Source organism: Rhinolophus sinicus, chromosome 11 (genome assembly GCF_057876585.1).
Source record: "Rhinolophus sinicus isolate RSI-liver-muscle chromosome 11, RSI-T2T, whole genome shotgun sequence".
NCBI lineage: Eukaryota > Metazoa > Chordata > Mammalia > Chiroptera > Rhinolophidae > Rhinolophus > Rhinolophus sinicus.
The window spans coordinates 17,505,124-17,519,454 of record NC_142511.1 but is presented as its reverse complement, the minus strand read 5'-3'; the positions used below and the strand labels follow the sequence as shown (position 1 = coordinate 17,519,454).

The following is a 14,331-nucleotide window of genomic DNA, read 5'->3' as shown; positions in this document are numbered from 1 at the left end:
TATCTGTTTTTCTTTTTGTCATTTGTGCTTTTGATATTGTATCTAAGAAACCATTGCATAACCCAAGGTCATTAAGATTTATTTATGTTTTTCTTCTAGCTAGGAGTTTTTTTATTTTAGGGCCATGGTCCATTTTGTGTTTATTTTCGTGTACTATATGAGATTAAAGGATCCAAATTCATGCTTTTGTTGTGGGTATCCTGTTTCCTCAGTATCATTTTTAAAAAGGACTATTCTTTACCCCATTGAGTTGTATTGGCATCCTTGCCATAAATCAGTTCACCATAAATGTAAAGGTTTATTTCTGGATATCCTTATGGTAGTACCATATTGTCTTGATTACTATAACTTTGTAATAGGTTTTGAAATCGGAAAGTCTGTGTCCTCCAATTTTCTACTTCTTTTTCAAGATTGCTTTGACTATTCTGGGTCTCTTCTACTTCTATATAAATTTTAGGACCAGCTTGTCAGTTTCTGCAAATTAGCCCTCTGGGATTTCAATAGGGATTGCGCTGAATCTGTAGATCAGTTTTGGTAGCATTGTCATGTTAACAGTGTTGTCTTCTGATCCATGAACATGGGCTACCTCTCTGCTGCCTTGTCTTTATGTGTACTTTTCTCGCCCTAATTTTGGAAAATAAAAAAGAAGAATCAAATGAGGAAAAGGCCATCAGTATTTCTACCACTCATATGTAATTTTAATTAATATTTTGAGGGATTTTTTAGATTTTTTCCCTTACCCATAGTGATTCTTAACAGAGTCATAATTACATATACATTTGGATTTCTTGGGAATTTTTTTCACTGAGCATCATGTTCTAAGCACTTTCTATGTTATCTCTGCAACAAAATATTTAAAATAGTCCACTGACTCTGTGTTCCATAATTTACCTAGCTACTGTCTTGTAGTTGAATATTTTGTTTTTAATATTCTGTGAAAATTTTTTTCTGAATTTTGGGTCCCCTCCTTCCATTAAAATAGATTCCCAGAGGTGGAATTTCCGTGTTACTGGCTATAACCATTTTAAGATTGTTGATTAAAAACCTATTTTAACTATTTTTTTCTTTTTAGTATATCATTAATTATACTTAGTTTTGGAAGCCAAGTCACAAACAAAGTTACGCATATTGACCAAATTTGGACCACAATAATCACAGCAATGTATAGCTATTATTGAGTACTAATAGCACAGTTGTTTCAAGGACCCACTTCGGTTATCTCGTTAAATTCCCCAAACAACTGAAACTGAAGCTCAAGGAAGTTACACTTGCCTAAGATAACACAGCTATGAAGTTGAAGTAGAATCACAGTCCAGCCCTTGCAGTCTGATTCTGGGGCACATACTTGGAAGCGCTCTGCAGTAGAGCCCAACACAGCAAAGCTAAGTTCAAGTTAAGACCAGACCAAGGCTTATACCTAGGTTTCTCCATTTCTGGGTGATGTTAGAGTGACTCTGAAGAGCATTACCAGGCAACAACCCTACGTGAGTGCCAAGGGCTGTCATGCTGGCCATTCAGCCCTGTAAGCCAGCTTCTAGCAACAGGTTGCTTGCTGCTGCTAATCACACTGCCGCATTGAAAATTACATTCTTCTGCTTTCTCAAGCTTCTCATGGCCACCCCAACCTTTCATTGCTGTTCTGGACTGCATGTCTTCTCTTCTGGCCTTCTAACACACCTACTGGAAGGCTTTAAATCCCAAGGCACAGCCCCTTTTTCCTCTGCCCTACTTTTCCTAGCGAGCAACTGCTCTATGGCTCACTATTGTTTCACTGTTTCAGCCAGAGAGCTCATAGCACTGTCAAGGCCAATGGTTCTCAAACCTGGCTATGCATCAGAACCACTTGTGGAGCTTTTTAAAAGTTTGTGTGTCCCCAGAGATTGTTCACTAGGCCTGGGGTTCACTAGGTCTGCAAATGAAAGGATTCTTTCCTTTTGAAATAATAACTGGGGCCAAGTACCTGTATTTTTATAAAGCTCTGAGTCTGGTATGCAGCAAGGATTGAGAAACTCTGGTCTAGGCATTATTGTGTGACAAAGATGATTATCCTTATCTCAAAGAGAAGGAAACCTTACCCGTTCTATCTCAAGTGCTTGCTGCAGTCACCTAAGTCAGCAAAATACTTAGTCTTTTTTGTTTCTTTTTTTTTTTTTTTTTTATGCCTGGAACCCCACCCTTATCCTTCTCAGCAGGAATGAGATTGAGGAAACATTGTTTACAATCCCTGGCTAGGTACATTTTAGGCACTACACCTAAAAATGACTGAATCATCATCACCTACCCGAGGTGCTGGCTGTCTAGTCCAGAAGGCAAATACAGAAGCTATAGTACATTATAACTATTCCTAGCTGTATAATAAACAAAAGGATATGAGGACGCATTTCCTAGGGGACAGAAGAGCTCTATGGGACAGGAGGAAAGAAGTTTGTGAGTGAACATTGTCATCAGAGCCTGGAAACACAAGGAGAATTTTTGCCTGGCAAAGAAGGGGCAGACTTGGCACGAAAACCACATGAACAAAGGCAGAGATGTGACCGTGCACAGCTTGTTCAGGAAGCAGCGAGCAGTGTCCTGCAACAGGATCCTAAAGTAGCGTCCCGGGTTTCCCCAAAAATAAGGCCGGGCCTTACATTAAGTTTTGCTCCAAAAGACACATTAGGGCTTATGTTCAGGGGATGTCACCCTGAAAAACCACGCTAGGGCTTATTTTCCTATTAGGTCTTATTTTCGGGGAAAACCGGTAGTACGTGATAAGCTTGAAAAGGTAGGGCGAGGCCAGATGGCAAACCCGTACGTAGAAAGACGCTGCAAATTGACTGATTATTAGTAAGCTTTCTCTAATTTCTCAAAGGAATTGCCTTTCAGGAAGACTATAGGGCAGTAACCCAGTCTATGCTATTGTGTCCTCGGATCTCATGCAGTACTTGGGGTGAATAGGGGTTAATGTGCTTAAGTAGGTGAAGTGCTAAATGTCACGCATGCCATGTTTGTATCTATAGGCCAATATGGTGACATACTGCCCAACTGTTAAAAAGAATGTAGTGCATCTAATTGTACCTATATGAAGAAATATAAAGAGAAAAAGATAACACTGTTCAGAGACAAGAGCAAATTGTAGGACGTGTATGTATATAATAATCCATTGGTTTATTTTAAATGTATGATATACATATACCTTAGTGTGTGCTAACAGGCACATAGAAAATTGTGGAATGCACATTAGAGTGAAATGAGAAAGTTTCTATAGAGGACTTTTCACTTTTTACCACGTTCCCCTCTGCAACTGAACTTTTTTACCATGAACTTTTGTTACTTTTATAATCTGATTACTGTTTTTAAAAAAAGGTTTAAATTTGACCCAGAGTTTTGTTAATCGTCAAAGTTAACAGTCTTCTCTTTGACCCCCATGGTCTACTCCTTCCTTAATTATAATGTCTTGAAGGAAGAAGAAATGCCCCAGCTTTCCACCATGTCAGATTTCCCACTGACCTTCAATAAACACTCAGATGTCTGCCACTCAGGTATCAGAAACTTATACAGAGGGTGCCAAAAAATGTACACACATTTTAAGAAAGGAAAAAAACTGTATATTAAAATTGTAACACTCAATGTATACCGGTAACAAAAGGTGGCTACAAGTCACGTGTATACATTTTTTGGCACCCCTGGTATATCTGCTTTGAGCCTGGTCCAGCTTTCCCTTCTCTTCTAATCCTGTCTTCGAATCTGCATGTTGTAAGACCCATACTCTTTTAGGACTTTCCTCCCTACACCTACACTTCAACCCACTTGATGGCACGGATGAGTAGGGTCTGGCAGTGACTGTTGACCTGCACTGAGGAGTAAAGCAAATGAAAAGTTTCTTTCCTTTGGAGATAATAACTGTAATGATGCTCTAGAACATGAGTGTGAGGACTGTCACCAGACGCTTCGTGGACAGGTACCTGTCACCAACTCCCCTGTTATAGTACATTCTAACAAAATGGGTTTTCTGGTAATGATGTTTATTGAGGGAGCAGTATCATTTTGGCCATCTCTAAACATATGGTTGATGAGAAAAGTTGAGGCAGAAGTCAGTTTGAAGACTTTTTCTGTCATAAGGCAAGGCTGCTTGAGTAGTGAAAAGCACAGGATAAAATTTGCCGGGTGACTAACTGAAACTAGTACTTGTGAATCTTTATTCTAACTAAAAGAGAGACTGTGTTGTTATGTCAGCCCATCATCCTAAGTTCAGTTGCATATAAATGCAATTCATTAATCTAACTGAATTAAATATCAGAGCTGAATTAGATATCAGCTATAATTCAAAGAGTTTGTGACTGAAAAATGAATAGATGCTTTTTCCTTGTTATTTGAAGACAGGAACACTACTCCAGAAATCTAGAAAGTTCTGAAGGAACATGAGAAAATAACAGTGTTTGCTGTGGTGGGGCCTGAGGGGGAAGAAGCATGAAGTTTGTAAGAATTTGCCTGGAGTGCTTGCCATTGCCTGTAAACAAAGTACAGGACAGAGAAGAGTTCTATTACTGTTGAATTTGCTTTGAAAGCAAGCATTGAGTTTCTGAAAAGTTCTTTGACATTCTTTGGCTTGTGGAAAATAGGAGCCATGTGTAAATTAAGGTGGAAAACCACATGAGGTCTGATAACCTTAATCACTGATGGAATTACTTCTTGTGGAGATTAAAAACTCTCTATTTAGCAGATAAGGAAACTGAGGCAGAGGAGGTAAAGGGCTGTGCTCAAGTCACATAGTAGGTGATTGTGCCAGATTTTTGACCTGTGCACTCCTGTGTCAGAGCCTGTCTGCCCTAGCATTGCTCAAAAGTACAGGTAGAAATGCTAATAGCAACTTTCCTTATGAAGACAAAATATCGTTAGCAACCTAAATGTCTTACTGTTACCTTAGAATACTTTGTAACTATTAAAAATGATAATATAAATCTCTACTATTAGTGTGGGAAATGTTCATGATATGTTAAGAAGCAGGTTACAAAATAATACAGGTATATACATTGTGGTCTCATTTTCGTATAGAAAAAATTGAGGTATATAATATATATCACATGTACAAGTATAGGAAAAAAGGCTAAAATGGTTTATCTGGATGCTTTTAAATTTCTCTTCCTTTAATTTTTCTATATTTTCTAGAGTTTTCCAAGTATATGTTTTACGATGGGTGGTTGGGAGGCTGGCAGATAGGAAAATAAAGGAAATTATGCTAGGAGTGTGGTAAGAATCAAATGATTTATGTGATCTCACTGGGAAGTCGACCCTTGGATGATTAAGTTAGTGTCATTTTCCTTGATTCGGGGATTTTCTTTGGCTTTCACTTCTGATTTTTGTGACCTTCTTTTCTTTTTCAGTAACAGCGACAAGTAGCCAGAGTACTCCTGCCAAAGCCCCCAGAGTCAAAAGCAGTCCGTCTATTTCCTCCCCCTCCTCAGCAGCTTGTGCTCCAAGCTGTGCTGGAGACCTCCCTCTTCCTTCAAATACTCCCACGTTCTCTATTAAAACCTCTCCTGCCAAGGCCCGCTCTCCCATCAGCAGACGAGGCTCCATCTCCTCTGTCTCTCCCAAGCCACCCTCATCTTTCAAGATGTCCATTAGAAACTGGATGACCCAAACACCTTCCTCATCACCGCCCATCACTCCTCCTGCTTCTGAGGTCAAGATCACATCGCCAAGAAAAGCCCTCATTCCTGTGAGCCTGAAGGCTTCCCAAGCAATGGCTTGCTCTGAGTCCAGAAACAGAGTGAAGAGGAGGCTAGACTCGAGTTGTCTGGAGAATGTGAAACAGAAGTGTGTGAAGAGCTGCAGCTGTGTGACAGAGCTGGATGACCCAGTAGAAAAGCTTCATTTGGATCTGTGCTGCCTTACTGGTAACCAGGAAGACCTTGGGAAGGACCCCGGAGGCCCTACCAAACCAAGCAAGATGGAAGGCGCCAGTATGAGCGTCTCGGAGCCTCCTTCTCCTGCCAGTCCTTACGCTTCAGAAGGCTGTGGAACACTACCTCTTCCTCTGGGATCTTGTGGGGAAGGGTCTGAAGTGGTAGGCAAAGAAAATAGCTCCCCAGAGAATAAAAACTGGTTATTGGCCATGGCAGCCAAACGGAAGGCTGAGAATCCATCTCCACGGAGCCCGTCATCCCAGACCCCCAATCCTAGGAGGCAGAGCGGGAAGACTTCTCCTGGCCCGGTGAGTCCGCAGTGGTGGGAAAGGGGCAGGTACAGATCCCGTCTCAGAAGTCAGGTGCCTTTTTTTTTTTTAAGTAAATCTATTTATTCCTAGGGTTGCCAGATTTAGCACATAAAAATACAGAACAAATATTGCATGAGACATATTTATAGTAAAAAGTTTTCATACTAAGTTATTTGTTGTTTGTTTGAAATTAAAATGTAACTCTTGTGTGTGCTGTATTTTATCTGGCAACCCTACTTCGGTTAAAATCACTTCTGTCAAAGTCCATACCCCTCAGCCCTGTTGCTGATTCATCCACGCCTCCTCATCCTCTAGGACAGGGGTGTCCAAACTGCGGCCCACGGGCCAATTGCGGCCCGCAATCCATTTTTAATTGGCCCGCAGCAAATTCCAAAAATATGTTTAGTTTACTGAAATAAACCAGGTGAGGCAATACGTACTTCACCTCGAACTTCACCTCGAGTGAGTGGCCCGGCTGTTTGTGTATTTTACCGCACATGGCCCTTGGTAAAAAACGTTGAAAAAAGTTTGGACACCCCTGCTCTAGGATATCAAGTCAAAAATAGCTTTCCTCTTCTTTGTTTGACATTATTCCCTCTGCCCCCTTTTCTTATCTCCCCAGGCCCCTGGCAACCACTTCTTATAGACTCCCTCTCTCCTTTTTACAGAAAAGCTGTCATTGATGGGCAAGTTCCCAACATCCATAAATAGATTTCCAGTTCGTAATTATAGTTTATAATTATTTAAAATAAAGTGAAACTTAGATATTTACAAAGCAATTTACAAAGCAGTCCTCTAGATTTTAATGATTAGCCCCAATCTCTTGCAGTCAGTCATCTTGCTCACACAAATATTTTTGGCAACTCACCTGTATGTATACTTTTTTAAACATTCAGCTTAATTTTATTTATCTTTTTAGGGCTCATATTTTATTGGTTGATAATAATATTTAAGTTAAATAATTCTAAAAACAGATATTGCTGGGTGGCCGGATGGCTCAGTTGGTTAGAGCGCGAGCTCTTAACAACAGGGTTGCCGGTTCAATTCCCACATGGGATGGTGGGCTGCGCCCCCCCTACAATTAAGATTGAAAATGGTGACTGGACTTAGAGCTGAGGTGCGCCCTCCACAACTAGATCGAAGGACAACTTGGAGCTGATGGGCTCTAGAGAAACATACCGTTCGCCAATATTCCCAATTTAAAAAAAATTTATTTTAAACAGATATTGCTGGCAGAAATAGGTTTATGAGCCTTGAAAAGCAAATGACTCATTATAATGGTGGAGGCAGAAGTAGCTGTGAACATTGGGTGAGCTGTGGGCACCAGTCAAAGGAAATAGAAAGCTTCCGTTTATCAGTTGTAAGTTAAGGGGAGGTGGGTTAGGGAAGTTTCTACTGTAAGTCACAGTCGCTTGTGATGTATGTTAAGGAGAAGATGGTAGAAGGATTAAAATCCAATCCAGGAGTCATGATCAGCGACGTCTACCCTTTTAAAAGGCAGAAGGTGGACAACCTTAGACGAGTTCTTGTTTAATAAGTGTTCATATCACCCACCTACTAACATGAAGCCTATCCCATAATTTTAGGAAAAATAGACTAGATATGTTTTAAAGATTACTTCGAACGTAAACTGCAACCAAGACCTTGCTACAGAACTTTTTATTTTAAACACTCTAAGGAGAGTTTCCTTTTTCTCTCAAAAGTATCACTGTCTGCTGTTTGCCCATGGCCAAAATTTCAGTTTTTTCAGGGGAGCTGATGTTAGCTATGTGTTAGCATAAAAGCAATTTCAATGAAAAACTTTTTTCACTAATGTGCAAATCTTAGCGTCTTTAAAAAATGGTGTGCTGGTCCAAGACATTTTGGGTTTTAAACAACAAAATTCAACTGAGTAAATCTGCAGCTCTCATCAGCTTTATTCAACAATTCATGAATCAGGCAGCATCCCTTCTAGCAAATATTAACAGAAAAGAGCCCCGAGAAGCTATGCAAAATGAAAGGCTTTTAAAGACAGAAAAGGGGGAGGGAAAAGAAAGTTAAAAAGATGTATTATTTCAGGCATGGTGACCTTCCCTTAGGGAAAGGCAGGGGGTCTGTCAGACAGGTTACCTCACTGGTTTTGATCAGGAAATTCCAGATTGACTGGTTAAAGGTTACTACATTCCTGGGAGAGGCTGAAACTGCAGTTTGGTTATATATTGCTGGTCTGGGTTTGCTGAGGTGGGGCTTAGCACATGTGGCTCCATTTGGGGCCTGTTGTCTCTCTTTTTTAACACTGGTTTTATCATTTCAATCTTTGAAGCTAAAGTTTCTTTAAAAGAGTTCTTTATGTACATGGCGATAATGTAGACTTCTTCAAAAGAGGGTGGCACTGCCATTTGAATACCTATCTTGAATTTGGGAGGGTGACTTTCTCATTTATTCCAAAGAGGATCATAATTGTAACCTCTTTGGTTCCTATTAGGTTTAACTGGTGAATATTTTCTGTTCACATGAAAAGTCCCAACCGTCCTTGCATACTTATGTCTGTTAAATTTTTACTATCTTCAGTACAGATGAGCCAAAAGAGACATTGTCCTCAAAGTATTGGGGACTGAAAGCTGGCTGACTAGTCAAATTGGTAGACATCCTAAATTAAAATACCCTTTAGTGATAATTCGCCGGGGTAACAGGGGAACTTTGTCTTAGAAAATCTCTGAAATCGTAACTTTCTTCTTCTAGGTCACTATTACTCCCAGCTCCATGAGGAAAATTTGTACGTACTTCCACAGGAAGTCCCAGGATGACTACTGTAGTCCTGAACAGTCAACAGAATTGTAGAGCTAATCTGAGTAAGTTAACTGAACTTTGGCCCATTCAAACACGATAAAAATACAAGAGTGACTCTATACCTCTGGTCTTTAAGAAAGCTACCAGTTTTTTTGTTTTTTGTTTTTATTGTTAGAGACAATCCTTTCAACTCTGAAATTTACCTAGTGTGGTTCTACTACCATAGTATATACACAGCTTCCTTGGGATGAATGCTGTATTTAAATTTCATAAAGCAAATTTGTCACTCTGTAACATGTTGAATAAGTAGTCTTCACTTTTTAAATTATGCATCTTCTCTACAATAATGACATCCCAGCTCATGAGGCCAAAAACAAGACTTGTCTCTTGTTGATCTGAGACTTTCTACGCACAATGTGAAGTGTGGGCGGGCCGCAGCAGGTCCTGTCCGGAGGCCAGCTGCTGAAGACGTCGTCTGCTGCAGACTCCTGCAGCTGTGCTGCCTCAGACACGTGTCATTTCATTGAAAATATATAATCTTTTCACTATACTTCTTTGAGGATTTTTAAAGTTTGTCTGAAAATGCGATGTTCAGATAAGTACATTTATGTTGATTCAGTACGTGATTTAGTGATAAATCTCGTAAGTTAAAATTACTTTAAAAGCAGTCAACTCTTTGGAGAAAGTAGGAGGACACTAGAAACCTTCATTTGTCTTTTTCCCCTGAGTATATCTCCCACATGAGATTTAAGTTCCCCATATTTTTGCTAAGCAATCTACAATGTTACCAACCCATTATTATGTTCTATTAGAGGTTATGATTTTTACCATTTACGAGAGGAACGTGTTTATAAACTCAATAGTCATACACTGAAGCTGGGGTTTCAGTTGAGTCCTCAGTTCTCCAGGGGCTGCAACTTTTTTTAAAAAGTCATCAGATTTTAAGAAAGAGTAATGATTTATTGATATTATAAAAGAAGGTAGATCTGAACTGAAAATCCACAACCTAAAGAATAAATCTTAGTTTTAACTTGCTTTTTTTGGATTCTCTTCATATACATAAAAAGCAATGACTTTCTAGTCATGGCATTTTCTCTTGCGATTTAATAGAGTGCATAGACGGACTCTAATGTGCAAAATATCTTGAGCATCACCTCCCTTAACCAGCAGATCATCTTGAGATGAACTGTTGTTTTATATTTTCCCCTTTTGTAACCTAATAGAAACAAGCTCCGTGTACTTGAACTTGGAAGGGGGTCCCCTTCCAGTCATGAAGCTTGATTCGTTTTATCCATGTCTCTGAGGACTGTGTAGACGTTATTCATATTTTTGTCATAATTTTAAAATCTGTTCTTAATGATAACTCTTTAAGTCCTTGGATTCTTATAAGTTAAGCTTGTAACAACCAGAACTGCAAAGGTCAATTAAGCTTGAGTTCTCCTGGTTTATCCAAGGAGAACAATAATAAAAGGAAGCCATAGAATTGCTGTTTCAAAACAAAGTGTACCGTAGCATTAACTGAATATTCACGAGCTCTACGTATATTTGGTGTTTGCTTTTTTTTTTTAGTTCACTGTGGGAAGGTGTTATTTATGACTAACACCTGCCAATAATGCTATATCTCTTTCTTGATTTGAAAGAATCCTTGAAAAAGAAAAGGATAACTAAAGTAGATGATTTTGTTCTTTGTATCCCTGCACATCTCCTGATAGCTCCACTCAGTGAAATTAGGGTAAATGTGGCTGTCAAAAGCTGCTGAGAATCTACTGGGTGTAACATGTCCCACTTGGAAAACTAGTACTTCAAATGGGTGCCAAAGGTCAAATGTAATGAGATAATAATTATCCCTGTTTGTGTCAGTATCAGACTTTAAGCTGATCCAGAATAATAAAGCCTTTTACCTTATCTGATGTCCTTTTTTGAGCTTTTTGCATTAACCTAGAAGCAGTCTACACAAAAAGTAATCAAATCCCTTCTGCTTGTTCATTGAATAAAATTTGTTTATTCCCAAGGATATGATTTAGTTCAAACTGAAAGAGGTTTTAATAAAATACATCTTGCTTAGTCAGACTTTTAGCGTTTCAGATGGCTTGGATTACTTGAAGGAGGGTGGAGTGATGTAGTTCTTTTTCTAAACTAGTATTTCCAGCCCAAGCTTTTCCATTTGAATGCACTCCAAGCACTATTGCTATGATGCTGGATTAGTTTCCTTTAGCTATTTCAACACAGGCCCTTAATTTACTTTTTTCAGGGTTAAATAATTAGTCCTTTAAAATGTCTCTTTCAATCTTGGCTGCACATTTTAACTGATGATAAATCAAGACCATGTGTAGCTAACCCTGTTAGACTGCCAGAGGGTGGTCTCAGCCCACCACCCCCATCCCCAGCCCTAAGAACTTAAAACTTTGCTAATAAGACTTTTGGGGCTCCCTGTATAGGAGGCGTTTTTTAAAACCTCCACTGCGTGATATGGATGCTTGGAGATGACTTTTTAAGAGTGTGTGTGTTGCTTTAACCCCCAGCTTGAATTTAGCCTGTGGCTATGACCTCTTCTACTAGGTCACTTATCAGTTCAACATTTGCTTTGTGAGAGCCTATCACAGCAAACACTGCTGCTCTTAGGTCTGTTTTTCTGCTTTTCCCAGTCCCAAGAGGGTCAGCACTTCCTTTCACTCTTAAAGCAAAGACCAAGGAGCGTCACAGAGAGAACGGGTTCCACGACGGGTAGTGTGGGCAGCAGTTTACAGACGTGCTCAGAAGACAGAGTGCGAGTGCCATGCAGTCGGCCCCCATATCCGCGGGTTTCACATTCACGGGTTCAACCAACCCCTGGTCAGCAATGCTACGTTGCTGGGGACGTGTACTATGTAGTTAGGCCTGCGACGGTTGCGTCTGTACTGCACATGTACAGACTTTTTTTTTTTTGTCATTATTCCCTAAACAATACAGTATAACAACTATTTACAGAGCAGTTCATTGCTTTAGGTATTAACCAATAATCTAGAGGTAATTTAAAGTATACAGGAGGATGTACGTAGGTTATATGCAAATACTATGCCATTTTATGTAAGGGACTTGAGCACCTGCAGATTTTAATGTCTGAGAGCTGTGCTGGAACCAATCACCCACAAATACCGAGGGACGACCAAAGAGAAACTTTTAGGGCAATTAAGCACAGGAGGTTTTTGTTTCACAGTTTTACGAAGGACTGGATGTAGGCCCAGCTGAGCTCTTGCTTGTCAAACCTCACTGCTTCTCATAGGCGATTCTTTGCCTCGACTAGGTTTGGATGATAGCAGATCACGGACTAACCAGTTAACTTGTTAAATTCTTGGAAACTATGGGAAAACCTGCATTATGCAGTTCCTTAGATATTGGTTAGAAATTATAGGCAGGCCAAACACATTTTGTTGGACATAAGGTGAGTCTAATGCTTCATTAGATCTGATGCCAGGAAGACAAGCTCAACTTGTTATAAGGGATTCTTTTTTTTTTTTTTTTGGTCTAAAAGTGGTTTAAAAAAAATCTATTTTATATCTGCTAAAAAGTATAGGAGTTGTTAAGAAATGATGTAAGATAAAGTCAGCCTTTAAAAAAAAAATCACCTGAGCATATTAAGCAGCTTATTCAGAACAGTATCCATACAGCACGTGTCTACAACACAAATGAGGGGTATTATATTGTTATATTGTATTATATTGCTCCATCCCAAAAGCTCATCCCTCCCACTTCCCTGCTAAGCCAGGAAAGTGGATTTCAAGAATGTATAACCAGGTTCTTTATTTTCAATTAAATATTTCATTTACACTCCATTTCTCTTTTAATTTCCTTAACTGGCCCCTTCCTGTTTTGACATTCTAAATAATTTATGTTCAGGCCATTTTGTGGAATATGAATAGCACATTTCAAAATGCCTTTGATTGGAACGTGTTCAATTCAGCCAACATTTATTTATTCATCCCCTGGGTGCCAAGCCCTGTGTGAGGCGCCTGGTCTGCAGTTCTTCCCTGTACTTCCACTTGTCAAAGGGGTCACTTGATCTCTGGCAGTTTATTATGCTAAAGTCAGCATTTGGGAGAAAGAGGCAAAGATCAGATTTTTCAAGTCTTGAATGAAGCTGTTTGTGCACAGCTATTATGTAGCGGATGCTGTCTAGATGCAGAGTCTTCCTTCCAGTACTTTATTCCACTGCTGCTTAGAGCACCTTTAACTTTTCAAAGTCAAATGCTGTTCTCAAGCTTGTTCTTATTATATTCTTTACAACATTATAAGTAATCGTTAAAAATATGGTCTCTAAAGCAAACCGCCTAGCTTTGAATCCCAGCCCGAGTTATATGACCTTGGGCACATTCCTTAACTTCTCTGTGCATCAGTTTCCTTGTCTGTAAAATGGAATTGGGTGATTATTACATATACTGCTCTTAGGACAGTGCCTGGCACCCAATAGCTAGTATTTATTGAACAATTACTGTTAGAATTATTCTCATAAGGTAGAGCAGGCAGGAGTTATTACCATATTTGATAAATGGACATAAAGGTTGAAGTAACTTTTCAGTTTTCCTAACTTATCCCTGTCCCCTTTCTGCTAGAGCTGTGGTCCTAAAAATTGTGTTGCCTGGGCCTCCCAGCCCTCGGTCTTTTCAAAAGGAGCAAGTAGGCCTCTGGGAAAAAAGTCTCCAGTTCCTCAGGTGTTTGAGATTCATGAGTTTCCCACCAGATACACATGAAAAATACAGAAGTTATTTCATACATGGCCTCAGCCACTGTTTAAAGAGGCTGTAATTTGCAAACCTGTATCCTGGACTGCTACCAAAGCCTTTGCTCGCACAAAGCCCACCCTCCGACTTCCTGACTGCTGCCTGCAGCTCTGCTACATTGTCTAGGATGTGTTCACTTTTAGGAAGGAAGCTGCAGCTGGCAGACCTTTAGAGCCAATTCTTGGTCACTTGTTAGGCTATTGTGTTCCCAGGCCGGTCTAGGCAAATAAAATCAAAGAGGTGAAGCTCAAAACAGGCCATGTTGCTTTATTAGTAGCTCTGATTTTGTAGGATACAAGGGTCAAACATTCGGTTGAGGAGTATTGTATAGACTCTAGACTCTTTCCTCTCACTTAATGAGGTTCTTCCCTGGGCCTTTTTTTCGATGCCAGTAATACTTGTCATTGTCACATCGGTGCCAAATTACCAGTCATGAAGGTGTATTTGACATTTTGGTGGACAAACCCAGTATTGGGGTTTTCAGTTGGCATCTGAGCACAAAATTTGGCTACCACTGCTGCTGTTCAAGTCCCTGGTTTCCAATTTACGGGAATTTAGAGAACGGGGCGTTCTCTCATTAGGAGCTGGCACGTTCACCTCTGCAAG

General features: G+C 39.8%; 1 protein-coding gene across 1 annotated transcript in view; it reads left to right on the top strand.

Moving 5' to 3' along the window:
* Positions 1–10,873, top strand: part of DTL (denticleless E3 ubiquitin protein ligase adapter) — a 52,486-nt gene extending 41,613 nt beyond the window's left edge. Inside the window, exons 14-15 of the mRNA XM_019738021.3 lie at positions 5,364–6,196; positions 8,921–10,873. Coding sequence (XP_019593580.1) covers positions 5,364–6,196; positions 8,921–9,019 — 932 coding nt within the window. The 3' untranslated portion in view covers positions 9,020–10,873. The remainder of the gene's footprint in view (positions 1–5,363; positions 6,197–8,920) is intronic.
* Positions 10,874–14,331: the final 3,458 nt, after the last annotated feature.